At 34.0% G+C, this 17,153-nt stretch overlaps 1 protein-coding gene across 3 annotated transcripts in view; it reads right to left on the bottom strand.

Annotated features, from left to right (window-relative positions):
• CSMD3 (CUB and Sushi multiple domains 3) overlaps positions 1-17,153 on the bottom strand; it is a 592,443-nt gene that overhangs the window by 42,724 nt on the left and 532,566 nt on the right. For all 3 annotated transcript variants that reach the window (XM_071421704.1, XM_071421705.1, XM_071421706.1), the window contains 4 exons: positions 12,177-12,350; positions 10,609-10,782; positions 6,972-7,157; positions 3,843-4,016 (listed from right to left, as the gene is read on the bottom strand). In XM_071421704.1, coding sequence (XP_071277805.1) covers positions 3,843-4,016; positions 6,972-7,157; positions 10,609-10,782; positions 12,177-12,350 — 708 coding nt within the window. The remainder of the gene's footprint in view (positions 1-3,842; positions 4,017-6,971; positions 7,158-10,608; positions 10,783-12,176; positions 12,351-17,153) is intronic.

The following is a 17,153-nucleotide window of genomic DNA, read 5'->3' as shown; positions in this document are numbered from 1 at the left end:
GTTTTTGGCAAGTTATTTAACATTATGCCTAAAAGAATTTTATGTTGAAAAAATGAAAATAGGTTATTTGCTATGCCAAACAGAAATCACATATTCTTCTTCTAAGGGAAATCATGTGTTCTTTTCTAATGCCTAATTATTACTACAGATTATTAGACTTTTTATTTTAGGAAGGTTAACCACCAGCTCCTTTGATTGAAGGTTACAGAAATAATTTTTCTAAAAGACTAATCACATCAGATGTAATGGAATCAAAGAATCACAGAATAAGCTGAGTTGGAAGGGACCCGCAAGGATCACCGAGTCCAGCTCCCAGCCCTGCACAGCACCATCCCCAAGAGTCACACCATGTGCCTCAGAGCATTGTCCAAACCCTTCTTGAGCTCTGTCAGGCTGGAGCTGTGACCATGTCCCTGGGGAGCCTGTTCCAGGGCCCAACCACCCTCTGGATGAAGAACCTTTTTCTAATATCCAACCTAAGCCTCCCCTAACACAGCTTTATGCCATTCCCTTGGCTCCTGCCGCTGCTCACCACAGAGAAGAGATCAATCTCTGCCCCTCCTCTTCCCCTCATGAGAAAGTTGTAGACTGTGATGAAGTCTAAGAGAACATATTTTTATTACCTCATGCAGACTCAACTAAATTTTTTTTACTGTTAAGTTATGAGCCATCCTTCACTCACATGTGTAACAAATTCTCAGTTGACATTAAATCTTGATGAAATGGAGACTATTTAGAAAATAGAAATATTTAGACTATTTACAACCCTTGCTGCACTTATGAGGAATTCTACATTGCAAAAAAATTCTGACTGCATCTGATATGCATATGATGATTGAAAAGTGTTTATGAATGTCAGTATATATCAATGGGACATGAAAATTCCTTCTAGCTCAATGTCATGTGACAAGAAACTGTCATAAGGATGATGTTACAAAATTTAGTAACATCATCAAAATTTATGTTCACTGATCTAGCATTTTCTTTTTAAATTCTTTTTCATATACGAAAAGGACAAATATGCTGCATCTTTTCTCAGTTAAATATTTTATATTAAATATTATGAATAATGTAAACAAACACGCAAATTTTAATGTTTTAATATGCATTAAAATGAAGAAACAAATTTAAAGGCTAATAATGAAAGCTGATGATTTAACGTATTTGAGATGCAAAATATAGAAATTCTCTATCACGAACTGCAAATTATTTTATAATGAGAAACTATTTCAGACATAAACTTTGAAAAGAAAATCTCAAAATTTTACTGAGAATTATAGTTGGGTACAGTAACGTTAAAGAAAGCAAGAGTTTTATTCTCTACAACTCAATTCATTATGATTAACATTCAAATGTTCCTATGTCAAGGAATTTTTTTTAAAGTATTAAGAAAAATTAATTAGATCTAACTAGATTTTCCTATGTGTAGGTAGAAAAACAATTAAAAAAATTCATGAACCTCACTCATAATATCTGAGATATTTCAACACTTATTTACTTTAATTGGAGAAATACTATAGAATAGTCCTATTTCCAGTAGGGCTGCTTTCATATTCTTATGTGTATTTTTAGGCTATATTCCTTGATATTTTTGCCTATTTCTTAAATTAGTTTTGCAATTCATTATTTAGATTTTAATTTTTTTTCTTATTATGAAAAACTACAATAAGTAGCCTTAGATTTTATCTAAAGAGGATATTTCCCCCTAAATAAATATGGATTCATTCTAGCTGTAAAACCACTTTTTATTAAAATAGTTCAAATTTTCAAATACCTAAATATGTCATTATTTAATAAATAAGATTATTTTACACTAAAGTTTGATTTATAGTGCATACCTTTAAAATTACAATTTATAAGAACTTGATCTTTGCTTCATTGTTCCAAATTTCCTTCTGCTTTATTAATAGAAAGTTTAAGGATTGAATTAGGTGTACAGTTTTCTAGGTTTTGTCACATTCTAGTTTCTTGAGAGTTTGCAGGAGAAGATTCAGATACTGAAAAATTCTCACAACACTTTAGAATTTAATGCAATATTTTAACCAAGACGCTCTATTTTAATATTTCATATTATTTTCAACTCTGTCTGTGCCTTGGGATGTAAAATTCTGTATCCTGAAACTGCAGCTGATAATCAGTTTATAACTGATTACACTGAAGAGATAAGGGCAGGAGAGGATAAAAAACAAAACCAGAAAGGTTTAGAATATGTGAGAGCTCCACCTGGACTACTGTATCCATTTCTGAGGTTTCCAATACAACAGAAACAAAGACCTCTTAGAGGAGGTCCAGAGGAATTCAATAAATATGATCTGAGGGCTGGGACACCTCTGCTGTGCAACAAGGCTGAGAGAATTTGGGCTGTTCAACCTGAAGAAAGGAAGGCTTCCAGAAGACCCCATTGTGGTCTTTCAATACATAAAATATAGAAGAAAGATGTACAGTGGCTTTTTATCAAGGTCTGTGGTGACAGGAGAAGAGGGGACAATTTTAAATGGAAAGAGGTTAAGTTTAGTTTGGGCACAAAGCAGACATTTCTTACGATGTGTGCAGCGAGTCACTGGAACTGGCTGCCCAGAGAACTTGTGGGTGCAACACCCCTGGGAGTGTTCAAGGTCAGGTTGAACAGGACTTTGAGCAACCTGATCTAGTTGAACACATCTCTTCTCATTGTAGTTAGGGAGCATTAGATGATCTTTGGAGGTCCCTTCCACCACTAACCATTCTATGATGCTAGTGAAAGACGTCCTTACCTATCACCAGATAGGTAGTCCAACCAGAGGTTGGACTAGATGATTTGTAAAGGTCCTTCTGACTTCCACCATTCTATGATGCTATTATTTACCAATACTCTAAATAATCTTGGATTTTGAATGTGAAACTAGTAGAGCACATCAGTTATTTTTCACTTCTAGTTTTGGCATAGATGTAATCTAAGAAAAACATGTCAATTATTTACTTATTATTTTCTGCCATTAAACATGTCTAAGTTCTCTGAATTACATTGGTTTAAATAAGATTCAAAACTCCTCTGATTTCTTCAATTAAATTATGAAACATATGCAGGACAAGAAAGAACTTTCACCAATATTTACTGAGAATTAAAACTGATAACATGGTTAACCTTCATCACAGTATTTTTTTACATAGTCTGCAATAACAAAAGGGATTTAATCAAATCCCAAATTAGTGTGTGACTTGGATTTGTTTTTCACTTGATCACTGCTCTTAAAGTGAATCAAATTGAAGTTGTGAAATACAATATTCCTAAGCAATAGTTTTTCAGAAAACATATCTTGACTTCATTGAGGGCTAAACTATTTCAAGGATTAGATGATGCTCCCTCAAAAACTGAGTACCCTGTCTTGAAATTATGTGAAGCCTACCTGGACTTATTATACCAATGGATATATTGCACAATCAAGTTATTTGAGGTGTCATCAAGCCAGTAGACATTTGCAAGTTGAAAGAAAAAATATAAGAAAATTAACCCATCATCTTGAAGAGACAATTTTGCAAGATTTCACTGTGAAAATTAATACTCTTGCCAGAAATCATATAATATTTTGAAAAAAATATTTTCAAAGCAAACTGGTTTCATTAACAGTCAACTGAATGTGAAATTTCTTGTTCATGTTAAGTGTCACCAAGAAAGTCTACTTCTTCTGGATTATTTTCTAGCTAATACTTTATGCTTACTTTGGTTTTACTTTTTTTTAATTTCTACTGAGTTGGTAATTCAACTTTATACATGATTTTTCAGATTTTTAAATGGCCTTCTGAAAAAATCAAAATTTATTTAAAACCACTTCAGGATACAGTCATTAATTCACATCTATTACCTGAGCAGTGAGGAAGAGATCCACTCCAGTGTCCATTTAACTGACACGTGCGAGAAGCCTGCCCCAACAGCGACCGTCTCCCCGTGCAGGTGTAATGAACAGTGGAACCAAAGGTGTACTTATCGCCAGACAGGACCGCGTTCGGAGGAACTCCAGGATGTCCACAGTCAATCACTACAATGCATAATTATTGGAGATAAAAGAAGGTTATTATCACTGATCATACAATTTTTAGTTTTCATTTTTACAGCTGCACACATAAACTTTGTGAAGGGGTTAACACTTTTAGGGTTTGCGGGAAGGGGGAAGATCATGGGATTAGAATGCAAAATATGCTTCAGACCAAAAGCTATGAAAGAAATGTTTGGAGGTGTCAAAAAAAGATACATATATAGATGTTCAAAACCACTCATTCACTAAGTTGACCTTTATGTCATGAACACATACACACACCTTATACTCTTCAGAGAAAAAATACAGGAACACAGTATCTGCCAAAGTCACTGCTGTGGTAGAGAATATGCAGAAATTCGTCCCTCTTTTAATAATTCAGGACAAGGAGTTAATTTAAAAGCAAGCTAAATAAATTGAGTTTGGGAAATGCACAAAAATGCATTAAAAAAAAATTTCATAAATCAATCCACTATGTACACAAAATGAATCTAGGCCTGATGTTTGATTTCTTATCTTACATCTGTCCATGGTATGTAGACTATCTTTGCCAGAGATATTTGTATTTATGTACCATGAAACCCACAAATTAGATCTGCAAATATTAGTGTAGTAGAATCAGCTGCTAAATCATACAACTGTAGTTTTTATGAAAATTTCATCACATTAAATACTTTTTTCAGCAGGACTTTTTTATTTAAGAAAAATCCAGATCAGAAGCCTGATCAGGGTCAAGGATGTGTTCAATTTCATGGCATTTCAGTTGCATGCAATAGTACCATGACTGTACAATACAGCATAAGACCAAAATCATATATGGCAATTTTTCTTTCCTAAATTTTTATTATGGTCTTAGAGCTTTAATTTATGTATATACTGATTTGCATTTAATGACATGTTTTCCCAAAGGTCCAACCTTCATGGTGCAGAACCTTCCTGACAGGACCACAAAGGATTTAGGAATATGATAAACCATTGATCAACTTTGATTCTTACGTAGTGTTGCTGACCCCTGTGACTGTTCTGCTTTGAGGACTTTGAGTGAAACAGCCAGAATAGTCAACTTCATATAACAAGCACTTGTCAGTGTGTCATTTTTTTAATCAATTGCTTCTAACTAAAATCTACTATCAGTTATGGATAATTGCTGAGAATGAAAACTTAGAACATCATCAAGAACAAGGCATGTTGGTCATGCAGGCTTCAAAAAAAATGAGACCTTTATCCTCTGAAGAACATTCACAGTTTTTCAGAATATTTTGTTATCTGTAGTATTCTTGATTGATTCTTTTGCCCTATTCAGATGTCATAAGGACATAGTTAATTTCATAATGGTACCTTACAGTTTCTATCTTTGGGCTTTCCTGTACACACTTTTCTTTTTACATTTATATCTAGCAGTCTTGGATCCCTAATAACTGACTTTAAAATTATAGCAGCCTTAATATTACCCTTTATATGATTATGCATTCTACAAAATTTAATTTGATATTAATGTTTTCAGGCTGGGATTTCATATGAGAAGTTGATTGAATTTCTTTTTTTTTTTTCAAATACTAATTTTCTTCTTTTCTATTTTACCGCCCTCATTAAACCAAAACCAAAACCAAAAAAAACAACTCTATATCTAATCTAAACAAACTCCTTTTAGTTTAAACCATTACTCCTTGTGCTATCAATACACACCATTGTAAAGAGTTTCATTACAGCAATAATTTGCAAAACACTCCAGAAGCTCTTAAAAAAAAAAGGCTCTTAAAAATTTCTGGTAAGCTTATGATTACAAAATACCATGGATACCACTTAGGTAGAATTCATTGACCCCTCTATAAAAATGACACAAATAAAGCAGAATATGTCCTTTCAAAAGTATATATATATCCCTTTTACTACCAAAGTTCTTTTAAAAGAAGAATAAAGGCTGCATTATTAAATTACTTGTGACAATTCAGATAAAAATGACTAAGAGATTAAAATACAAATTTGGAAGGAAGAAATCTTTGTAACTTTAAATTAATTTCCGTTTTGGGATACTTTACTATTAAGGAATATTTCTCTTTTTGAAATGGTAATGTTGCCTTTAAATTTAACTTGTGACCAACAGACACTTTGGTTTTAGGTTTAACTGTGACTTGCAATCAAGCTTATCCCATCAAAGAAAGAGACAAGTTCCATAACTGAAATTTTTATCACTAATAAGAAAAAAAGGTTTTTTTTTTTTTATTTTTTTGAGAGGTGATAGTAGAACTAGTGAAGCCTCCTTAGAAGAAATAGCTACAGTATTGCAAATATCAGTCCATGATTCCTGAATAAGTAACCTTTAGGCTGTTTTCCTTTTAATGTCTAGAAAAGAAGCCTTTCTCAGGGAAAAATATTGATCCTAAATGAAACTCTTTCCACAGACTAATAGAGGACCAGGTAAATCAATGTCTCAGCCAATTAAAAGTCTAAGAAACATCTCTGGCTATATCTGCATCACAGTTAGAAAGTTGTTCATGGCAAACCAGAATAAAAATAACCTACATGTGTTGATGCAGTTGCCTTAGTGAATAGGTTGTGTATGAGTATGATGTTCAGGTACCTCTATTAGTGTGGTAAACAGAGGACACTGTCCAGAGGACATCTTAGGTGTTCTACAGTGCTATTACTGGTGAAGTCAATGGACAGGTTTTGGTTTTGACCTTGCATCTCTGCTGTCAGGGATTATTATGCTGGAGCATCCAGAGATGTTTGTTTGGCTATTGCATTTCATAAGTATTCTATGTTATTTGCTACATACAAGAGTAATATAACTGCTATTTCAGCAGCTACTGAGACCCTCCATCAGTACTGGACACACACAAATGTATATAAATGTGATTATTAGAATTCCTGTCATGAGACTGATGATAATGTTGTGTAAAATAATACCTCGTCTAGTCCACATTCTTTGTAGAAACAAACTCATTATCTACTTACTAATGCATTCAGGTAGAGGTTTGTCCCAGTGGCCATTTGGTTGACAAATTAAAACTGAAGAGCCAAACAAAAAATATCCAGGGTTGCAGTCATAAAATACCACTGTGCCATATGTGAAATTTCCATGTTCAATTTTACTTTCTCTTATAGAATTTGCAGGAATTCCAGGATCAGAACAATTGACCACTAAAAAGAAAAAGAGCACAGACTTGAAAGCCATAACAATACAGTCTCCTAAAATGGTCTCCTATTCTTTGTATAAGAAATATCCAATATGGTGCTGGTTTTATATACCCTAACTTTTTATATAATGGTAGTGAATTAGGAAGAAGAACTGAAACAACAAAATGCTAAAGCCAGAAGATGTTAAACCCAGAGCAAATAAAAAGAAATGCTTCTTTATAGTGTGGTAATACTGCAAAATTATTGGCCACTAAAAGTTACTGAACATACCAATAAAATGAATTTACATTCCTGTCTTAACACACACTATTGTCCACAAATAGAAATGTATTTTGGGGCTAGATGTGATTTTGGTCTAACCCATACAGAAATGCAAACATACTTATGTTCCTATACCAACATTTTGATAATGGATCACCTTTAAGACAGGTGTTTTGAGCTAAAGGGCACAAGGTCAGTTAGGTAAGACTGGTGAACCTGACAGAATAAGAACATATCCCAACAAGTGGGTAAGAGCTTTTAAAAATAGAGGTCAACTTTAATGGTTAAGAATACTGATGAATTTTTTGAGTTCTTAGCACTTCAAAAGTTATATTTTTGAAAATTTCTGAATATGGATTTTTTCCCCCTTTTTTGTGTCTTACAGCTACCAGCGAGTTCAGTATAATACTTATTTTGGGGGTCATAAAGATTATTTTAACAGTTTTCATATGGTTTCCTCTTGTCAAGGAAACATGTCATCACTTATTCAAAGTGAATAATTTTTTTTCTAGCAAACAAAAGTTCCTGTAAAAATTACTATCCCCATATCCTTAGAATCAATTGCATATTTATATAAATGCACTTGCACACACCTGTGTGCAAATCTATATGTCTGCATATGTATTCAGGTGGAATTTCCTTTGCATCAATTCCTATCCATTGCATCTCATCTTTTTACTTGGCACCACCAAGAGGAGCCTGGCTCCATCCTCCAGACACCCTCCCTTCAGTTCCTGACAGTCATGAAGACCCCTCTCAGTCACCTCTTCCCAAGACTGAACAGGCCCAGCTCCCTCAGCCTGTCCTTGTAAGAGAGATGCTCCAGTCCCTAATAATCGTTGTAGCGCTCAGCTGGACACACTCCAGGTTCTCCAGATGATCCCACCCCATTACTGAGCTCTACAGTAGGGCGCAGTAGTGGGGTGGGATCACCTCCCTTGACTGCTGGCAATGCTCTTCCTAATGCACATCAGGACAGCACTGGCCTTCATGGCCACAAGGGCACTGCTGGCTTGTGGACAGTTTGCTGTCCACCAGGACCCCCAGGGCCTTCTCTGCAGAGCTGCTTTCCACTCCCAGCCCCTATTGGTGCATGGGGTTACTGGGGTTACTCTTCCTTCCCCAGGTACAGGAAGAGTGTATTCACATTTATTGGATTTCAGAGATAAATATGCATGGATGTCTGTATATGAAATTATTAAAATATGCTGAAAAGCTCTGTAATCTGCAAAGGAAAAATGGTATTGTCAGATGAAATTCAAGATCCTTTTTCCTACCTAAATCACTTAATGTAGTCATTTTATGGCTCATGTCCTCTCTAGCCACTATTCTAAATTTTTTTGCCTGCTTGTGTGCTTCTTCTAGCAGGTCTCAAATATTGATACTACAGGCCTAGAAAACATACCTTTTCTAAGGACAAAAATAGCTTTCAGCTTGTATTTGACATCTTTAACAGTAAAGGACAGAACAATTTGTTAGCTACATTGATGGTCAATATTGAATATTTTTCTTTTCCTGGAGGAAAGCCTGAGATACATTTCTGGTTTTTTTTCTGTTTATCCCCCTGCAAGGATCATTGAAGTCCAGCTCCTGACCCTGCACAGGACAGCCCTAAGAATCACACCATGGGCCTGAGAATGTTGTCCATGTTCCTGTTACTAAAGGAACATAATAGTATAATATATTACTATTATATATTTAAAGTAATGAAAAGAATTTATTCATTATGCAGGAGTAGTGAGCACTTGAAACAAAATACAAGGAACTTTGACCATTTCAATAGTTTTACACAATTATTATGGTTGGCTAAGAAACTAGACATTTAATAAAGTTGTTAATAGTATAACAGCAAGTGCACTGAATTTACATGAAAAATTTATGGGACAAAAGGAAAGACTTCACAACAGTGTGCAGCCTTTCTATAATATTGCACTTTTGGTAGCTTACAAATATGCAAGGTAACATTTCATTATTAACTTCAAAGCAAATAGAACAAAATCATATTAGAATGAATTTCACTGCACATTGCTGACATGATTAATGATGTCCAATTCAAGATTAGTACTTATTGTTTTTAAAATCTCCCAAAACCAATATACAATTTCAGGACTGTATAAAGTTTCAAAGAGCAATCTGATCAACTTATTTACCAATCCCTACATGCCAATAAGCTGTCAGCACTTTGGCACATTAATCTGCAATACGAGAATACCAAGGTGACTGATAGCAACTGGATTGAAAATGAGATAAAGTAGGTATCCTAAACACATAGTACATGTTTAGTACTGTAAATTTAGAAAATAATGTCTTCTCATCAACAAAGGGTTCCTTGTAAATTTCAGTTCTGTAAACTATTTGGCAGTATCGCTTAGGGGAAAGTAATCAAATGAAAGTGGAGAACACCTATTGAAAAGAAAATACAGTCAATAAAACTTCTATAAAAATACATTATTTAGTTTACGCACAGATAAAAATACAGAGAAGCTGCAGAGAAGATGTTGAAGAACAATCATTAGAATTTCTGTATATGTACATGCAAGTTACAGCAAAAAGTACATTTTTCAAAATAAAACCAATTATTTAAAAACACATAGAAATTAAAAAAAGATAGGGATGGCAAAACCTTCCTAAAACTGTTTATGAAAAATTAAATAGGACTAATATCATGCTATTATTTTTCTAAGCGAAAGATTTCTTTTTCTAAGTGAAAGAATATCTAGAAGCATTGAGAATGAACACAAATGGACAATGTAATAAATTAGAATAGAAATTTTCAAAGTCAAGATGTTCTGTGATGCACCAATGGAAATGTAAAAGGAAGAAAAGTAGCTTTTCTTATGTGTCTGTTAGAACTATATTGTCTAAAAATGCAGAGAAAATTATTTCAGGCTTTAAGTTCTTAATTATCTCTCCATAATTTTGCTTCAGTAACTTGTAGAGACAACTTTTTAAAAAGCAATACAGTCTACAGACACATAAGAAAGTTTCTCTGCAACTGTTATCCTGGCAGCACGACTGTAAAAAATCATAGCATCACAAAAAGTCTTTACTAATAAGGTTATTATATGTGTTAACCAGTCTCTCTGTTGGTGAGAAAGGAATCACTTTGTCTTGTGTTCCTTTACCCTCTGTTTATTTTTCAGCCTTAATTTTACAGCATTTAGTTAGAAACCTGTAAATGCTGCTTTCTTACCTTTGCATATAGGAGGTGAGTGGCTCCACTGCCTATTAGCTTGGCACTGAGCTTTGGTCGGTCCTTGCATAACGTACCCAGTATTACATGAAAATGTCACAACGTCATTGAAGTTGAAACCATTTCCACTTGTTCTTCCATAAATAGGACTACCAGGGTGACCACAGCTGACAGCTAGCATAGCACCAGTCAAAATAAAAATCCAAAACCAGAACAAGATGTTAACACTTTTCATTATTTATTATACAATAGATAATAATTATATAATAGCATTTTCAAGTTTGGATATTATAAGATACTGCGTATTTTCCATTATGTATTCATGTTCAAGAACTTAATTAAATTTTTAAATAAACTGAACAGAATTTGACATGCAGTAATGAAAGCAAATGAAGAAAACTCTTCTGAAGAAGAAGGAGTAAAGCAAGCACTAGATTTTCATTATCCATAGTCGGGAATTGAAAGGAAATATTTCACTACCTTAGTTCCTCAGGTATTATTTCTTACAAATTTGTCTTATTATCAACTCAATATTTTATCTTTGTGGCCTAAATACTTAGTGAGGCTATAAATTTATGACTATTTTTTGAAAAAAACCCAGAATTATTGGCATAGTGAAATTTTTCTAATGTTTATAAAAAATCTATTTAAAGAAGGTAAAGTTTATTTTCTGTGCCTACAAAAACCAGATGGAAGCAAAATAAGGAAAATTGGACACAAATTAATATTCAAAAAATGATCCAAAAACACTTAGCAAATATCTTATTCTATTTTGTAACAAATTGTTGGTAAAAAAAAAAGGTAAATCAGTAATTAAAAAGAAATATTAAAATATCACAGAATAACAGAATAAATGAATTAATATTCTGTGCTATGACTTGGCATTAAGAGAATTTCTGCTTCAAAGATAGAGCTATAGGATATTTGGAGACAGATTAATACAGTTTCAATACACTAATATTACCTGTAAAATACTGGTAATTTACTAAAGTGCTTAGAGAAATCTCAAATTTTCCTAAATTAAATACATCATTTTATGTTATTACTTAAAGGTCTTTCATGTGGTAGCTTGACACACTTATCATGAGAAAGAAATCTCATTAACAAAGCACAATATTCACTCAAAAGAACACCAAAACCACAAATCAAAGTAACAGCACCTCTGTGAGGAAGAATAAGAAGAAAAACAAATTTCATAAAGAAAACATTTTAATCTTCAGTGTTGACAGTTTACTTCAACAGTATTTACTTATCTAACACAAACAGTGAAAGTAAATACACTTTAAATATTTCCAAAAGCCACTACAGGTCATAATGCCAGTTTCATATTTGAGTAGTGGCATTCATAAATACTATCACTTTCTGAAGAATTTTCATATCCAAAACAGCAGGTATTCAGTCACCAAAAAGAGGCAGCGGACATTTTAGGTGACAACACTTAACTTCACCTGATAGATGAATCACAGATTTTATGTGGCTCCATACTTTTGAGGAGCATTCAATCCTCATCTTGTTTGACACAGATATTCCTGTAACATCAATCAGTATGTTCTGCCATGCTTACTTACGCACACAGGATGGAAGTTGGCCAGACCAGTTGTGATCCTGTTGGCATATTCTTACAGAAGAGCCAATCAACCGAAAACCAGGGCTGCACTGGTAAACAACTGTGTCTCTATAGCCATAATTTTCTCCTATTACTTGTCCATTGACTATAAGATCTGGGATACCACAGTGACCAGCTAGATTTATTTATAGTAAAGAAAAAAAAAAATCAGTAAATATGTCATAGAAACTTTAAATAAACCTCCTAACTAAAACAAAGAAATGCTGAATATCTTTTAAGGTTCTTTATTGACCTAATTCAAAGCTTTATTTTTATTAGCTTGGTGAAAACTGCAGTCATGCATATGCATAGGTATAATTATACGCATATAAAACTTACAAAAAGACGATGTAGCAAAGAGATTAAACGTCATATATATCATCAAATTTCCTTTAAAATGTGAATAATTCCTTTTTATTATAACATGTAAAAAATGTGTATTATTTACCTTAGTTTTATTTTGGTTATGATTAAATGAATAAGGAAACTTTAAAACATCATATATTTAACTAAATAGAAAAATTCCACATAAATAAAAATAATAGAAATATCATAGATATCAATCCATGTGGACATTATAAATATAGCCTTTGTACAATTAAAAAAAAACGCCAAAACTTGAACAATTTATTGCTGGAATTTTACTCTCTGTAATGTTTTCCATTCTTTCTCTCCTTCCCAGTGGAATCCCAAAGAGATTAACATCCTTTGGTTGAAGGCAGTCAGCACAGCCGCCACATCTTACAGCAGCCAAATGGCAACCAAAAATCTGTCTATGCCTAGGCCTAATCTTTTCCTCTGTATTATCAATATATGAGAAATATTGTATTTTCATTATGAAAGTCATAAAGAGACATTTAGCCTGCAGAGAGGCTGGGGAAAAAACAACAAACTGTGTAGTTGCTATTTTTCATAATGAATTCTGGAAAGTGGGCACTGTGATTCAGCAAAAAATATGGTAATGGGAAAGTCTTCTAAGAATAGTTGACTTCATGAAGACTGTGACATATGGTAGAGAATTCACTGCCAAAAGAAGAGTAAGACAAGCAAAAAAACCAAAAAAAGCAGAAAAGCAGTGTTTCAGCTAGTACTTTTTAGGGAAATAAAACCAAACCACCAGCCACCCAAATTCCTCTGCTCTCCTTTTGTCTTCTAATTTTCCTCAAATAGCCCCAACAAACAAATCTCCAAAGCATGGAATTGCTGATAAGAAAAGCCCTATGGAACCAGGCTGTTTTTTTCTTTGAAATTTTAAATGCTTCTAGTACCCTGATGCATTTTTCTGCATTTTGCCTCATTCATTTAAGACTAGAAATATAAAAAATAAAAGAAAAAAAGAAAATCTTACATACTTTTACAACCCAAGTTTTGTATTGTATTTCATTGTATGAAACATGATAAAACTATCAGAATTTACCAATTCAGTATTAGTAGTATATGAACCTCCACATATATTAGATTGATGACTCCAATTTGACTTCTGTGTATTTATCAGGAGTCCAAACCTGGTACTGTTCAAAGTTATATTAACCCTTCTTCATTCCCTCCCTGTTTCCCTCAGTCTTATGTAAAAAACAGGTATACATGAAATTTGTGCTTTCTAGGATAAGATGGCATAACATGTTTAAAAAAATTTTGCCAGAGAATTTCTTGATTTTTTAAGAAATTCATAATCCATTCAGCATGTAGTAGACTTTTTTGAACATGATCCAAAGGAACTAATTTCCCTATCCTCTCATATTTCTGACTATAAACAGGACTAACCAGATGAGGACTAAAAACTGAGCTGGTAAAGATTAGCTTCTATTGAAATCCAACCAGACAGTCTGCAGTGATTCAGATCATGCTCAAGGAATATTTTTTTAGTTGCATTTAATTAAAATATATGGCTTGGTTCCTAATTAAGAATTTAGTGTTGCTTTATGGCATAGTGGAAGCAGAATACTTCACTAGAAAGGTCAATCTCTGTTTCCTATGCAGAGAGAATAAAACTGAAGTAATTCAACATGTGAGACAACTGACATCACAGTGGAGTTTCTGCAACTGTCCATGGACTTAACAAAACCCATACAACTTCAACAGGTTGAAGCTGAAAATTCATTACAAATCATCTGTATGTCTTGCGGTAATATCCCAGTCTCATTCCAGAAAATTTGAAGTAATTTTAAAATCCCATCCTCTTAGTCTACTTCCTTTCATTGTCATAAACCTGTCAGACCCTAGTTTTGACTTCTTTGACTTTTGAGTTTCTTTTTTCTTTATTTTCTTTTTTTACTTTGACTTTCTTCAACATCTATTATATACAAGGAGAGGGGTAGTGGATGTTGCTTACCTGAAATTCAGCAAAGTATTCAACACCATTTCTCACAGCCTTTTCCGGCACAAAAGGGCAAGATACAGATTGGGTGGGTGGTCTTCAAGATGGGTAGGGAATGGGTTAACAGGCTGCACTAAAAGAGTGGTGATCAATGGTTTGCACTCAGGCTGGAAATCTATCACAACAGGGTTCCCTAAGGATCAGTAATGGGGCCCATGACATTGAATATCTTCATAAATTATCTGGATGATGGGATTGAAAGCAGCCTCACCAAGTTTGCTGATGACACCAAACTGAGGTGAGGTGAGGCAGACACGTGAGAAGGAAGAGACATCTTACAGAAAGATCTGGGCAGGCTGGAAGAGCAAGTGAGAAAGAACTCTCTGAGGTTAACAGAAACACCTGCAAGATTCTGCCCTTGGGATGACAGAACCAAAGAGCCCAGAACAGGCCATGATCTGTGTGCTGGTTGGGGAGCAGCGTCACTGAAAGGCTCCTGAGGGTCTTGGTGGACAGGAAGCTGACTGTGAGTCAGCAGTGTGTGGCTGCAACAGTGAAAGCAAAATGGATCCTGGGCTGCATCTGCAGAAACATTATTAGCAGTGGTAGAGATGTGATCATCCCACTCTATCCAGTGCTTGCCAGGCTGCACATGAAAGATGCAGAAAGATTCAGACAGACTGCAAAGGCAGGTTATGAAAATAATCAAAGGGTGAAAAACCTCTCCTATGAGGAAAGGCTGAAGGCCTTAGTTCCTGAAGAAGAGAAGGCTCAGGTGGGGTGGGGCTCATCACAACATTCCACTACTTAGAGAGTGGCTAGGAAAATATTGGATGCTCTCTCTTCACATGGAGTCACATGGAGAGGAGGAAGAGCAATGGGTGCAAGCTGCACTGGGAAAGGTTTCATCATTACATAAGAAAGAATTCTTTTGACTGTAAGAACAAGAATTCCCCAGAACAATCTATTCAGAGATGTGATTGGAGTCTACATCACCGGATGTTTTCAAAATGGGACTAAACAGGTTGCTAGGTAATCCCATCCCAGCTTCCTTTGCCATGAAATGTTGGATCAGATGATTTTTCAAATTTTTTCCAACGTGGGCTGTTCTATGAGTCTGTTTCTTCAAATCCCTCTGTCTTGATTATTTCCTCCCACTCTGTGTAACAGTTATACCTTTGGAGCGCTAACTATATTGCATGACTGATTGTGAACTTCCCACTACTAGTAATGAAACATGATTTTAAAACAGTAGAGACTACTTCTATCCCTATTTAACATTTCCAAACTGAGAAATAAACCTGAATTAATTAAGAATATTTTAATGCTATGTTGTAAAACTGTACTTCTGTCAAAAGAGAATGCTAAATCCAGCAGTGAAAATGTTAAGTAATTATCATTTAAAAACAGGATATACTAGACTTGTGACACATTTTTTATCTCAAATCTAAAAAAGAGATTAAAACAAACAAACAAACAAAACGTGGGGATTTGCAGGATTTTTTTGCCAGTATTTACTCTGCTTTCCAGAGGAAGTTTAGTGTGACTGAGGGATATATAAAGAAACATTAAAAGCAAACCAAACAAAAAAAAAAAGAGATAAAAAAATCCCAACACCAAAACAATCCAATACCCCAAAATTATGGGTTCAGCATTATTTGTTTTATTTTCAAAAAAAACCCCCAAAACCTGACAACTGTTATGTAGGTGCATGTGGTAAGCAGTTCACTATGTTTTCCATGATAAGTTGAAATAATGGTGTACATAGGTCCTGTCAAGAGACTGTTGGAGAACTTTACTAGAATTTCCACTTATTCATGCAAATAAGTAAATTCCATAAGATCAAAAAAAGTTAGAGAATCATTAATATTATCCAGAACTTTTATTCTTTGCTTTATTTTTCCACTCTATTTTACAGAACCATAGAGATGCTCTCTGCCAGAGGAAATTAAGACCTCAACTTACAGTAGCAGCTAGAATTACTTCTCCAATATCAAGAGGGAAAAAAAAAAAGCATAGAGGAAGAAAAAACAAAACACCTCTCAAACCATCAAAAAACATCTATCATTATCAACACCTGTATTTGGAAGAGCAATTATTACTTAACTTCAATTCTATTCTGGGTTTTTTTCATTTCTTCTAAAAGTAAGGTGTTTATACATTTTTCTCATGAATTTTAGTAGAATTCTTACCTTTAGCATTTTTTATTAATCTATCTATGAAAATAATTCCAAGATGATCATTACAGATTAAAGATATGCTTATATTTATTGCTATATATTCTGGTATTTTTAAATATCAATTCTGGTGGTAATTTTTTCTCAGGACTTTCATTTAAACTCCTATTATAAGGGCTTTGTGACAAATAAGTAAATTCTAATGCCCTGGTAGTAAATAGCTGACATCCCACGAAGTTAGGATTCTAGACTACATTCAGCTAAGCTATTCTGGACTGTTTTCTTGACAACTTTGTCCATTGTCAATATCTCTATTTTTCTGCTGTACCATAAGACTAGTTGTAGTTTCATTTTTTTCTATGACACAGATGTAAAAGATTTTTGTAGCATTTCTATGAATTCAGATGAGACCCATGGGTCTGAATATAACCTGTAACTTGTAATA

Source organism: Agelaius tricolor, unplaced genomic scaffold (assembly GCF_023055355.1).
Source record: "Agelaius tricolor isolate 1412-34295 unplaced genomic scaffold, bAgeTri1.0.p SCAF_2, whole genome shotgun sequence".
In the NCBI taxonomy this organism is placed as follows: Eukaryota; Metazoa; Chordata; class Aves; order Passeriformes; family Icteridae; genus Agelaius; species Agelaius tricolor.
The sequence above is the reverse complement of the archived record's forward strand: the minus strand, read 5'-3'. Positions and strand labels throughout refer to the sequence as shown.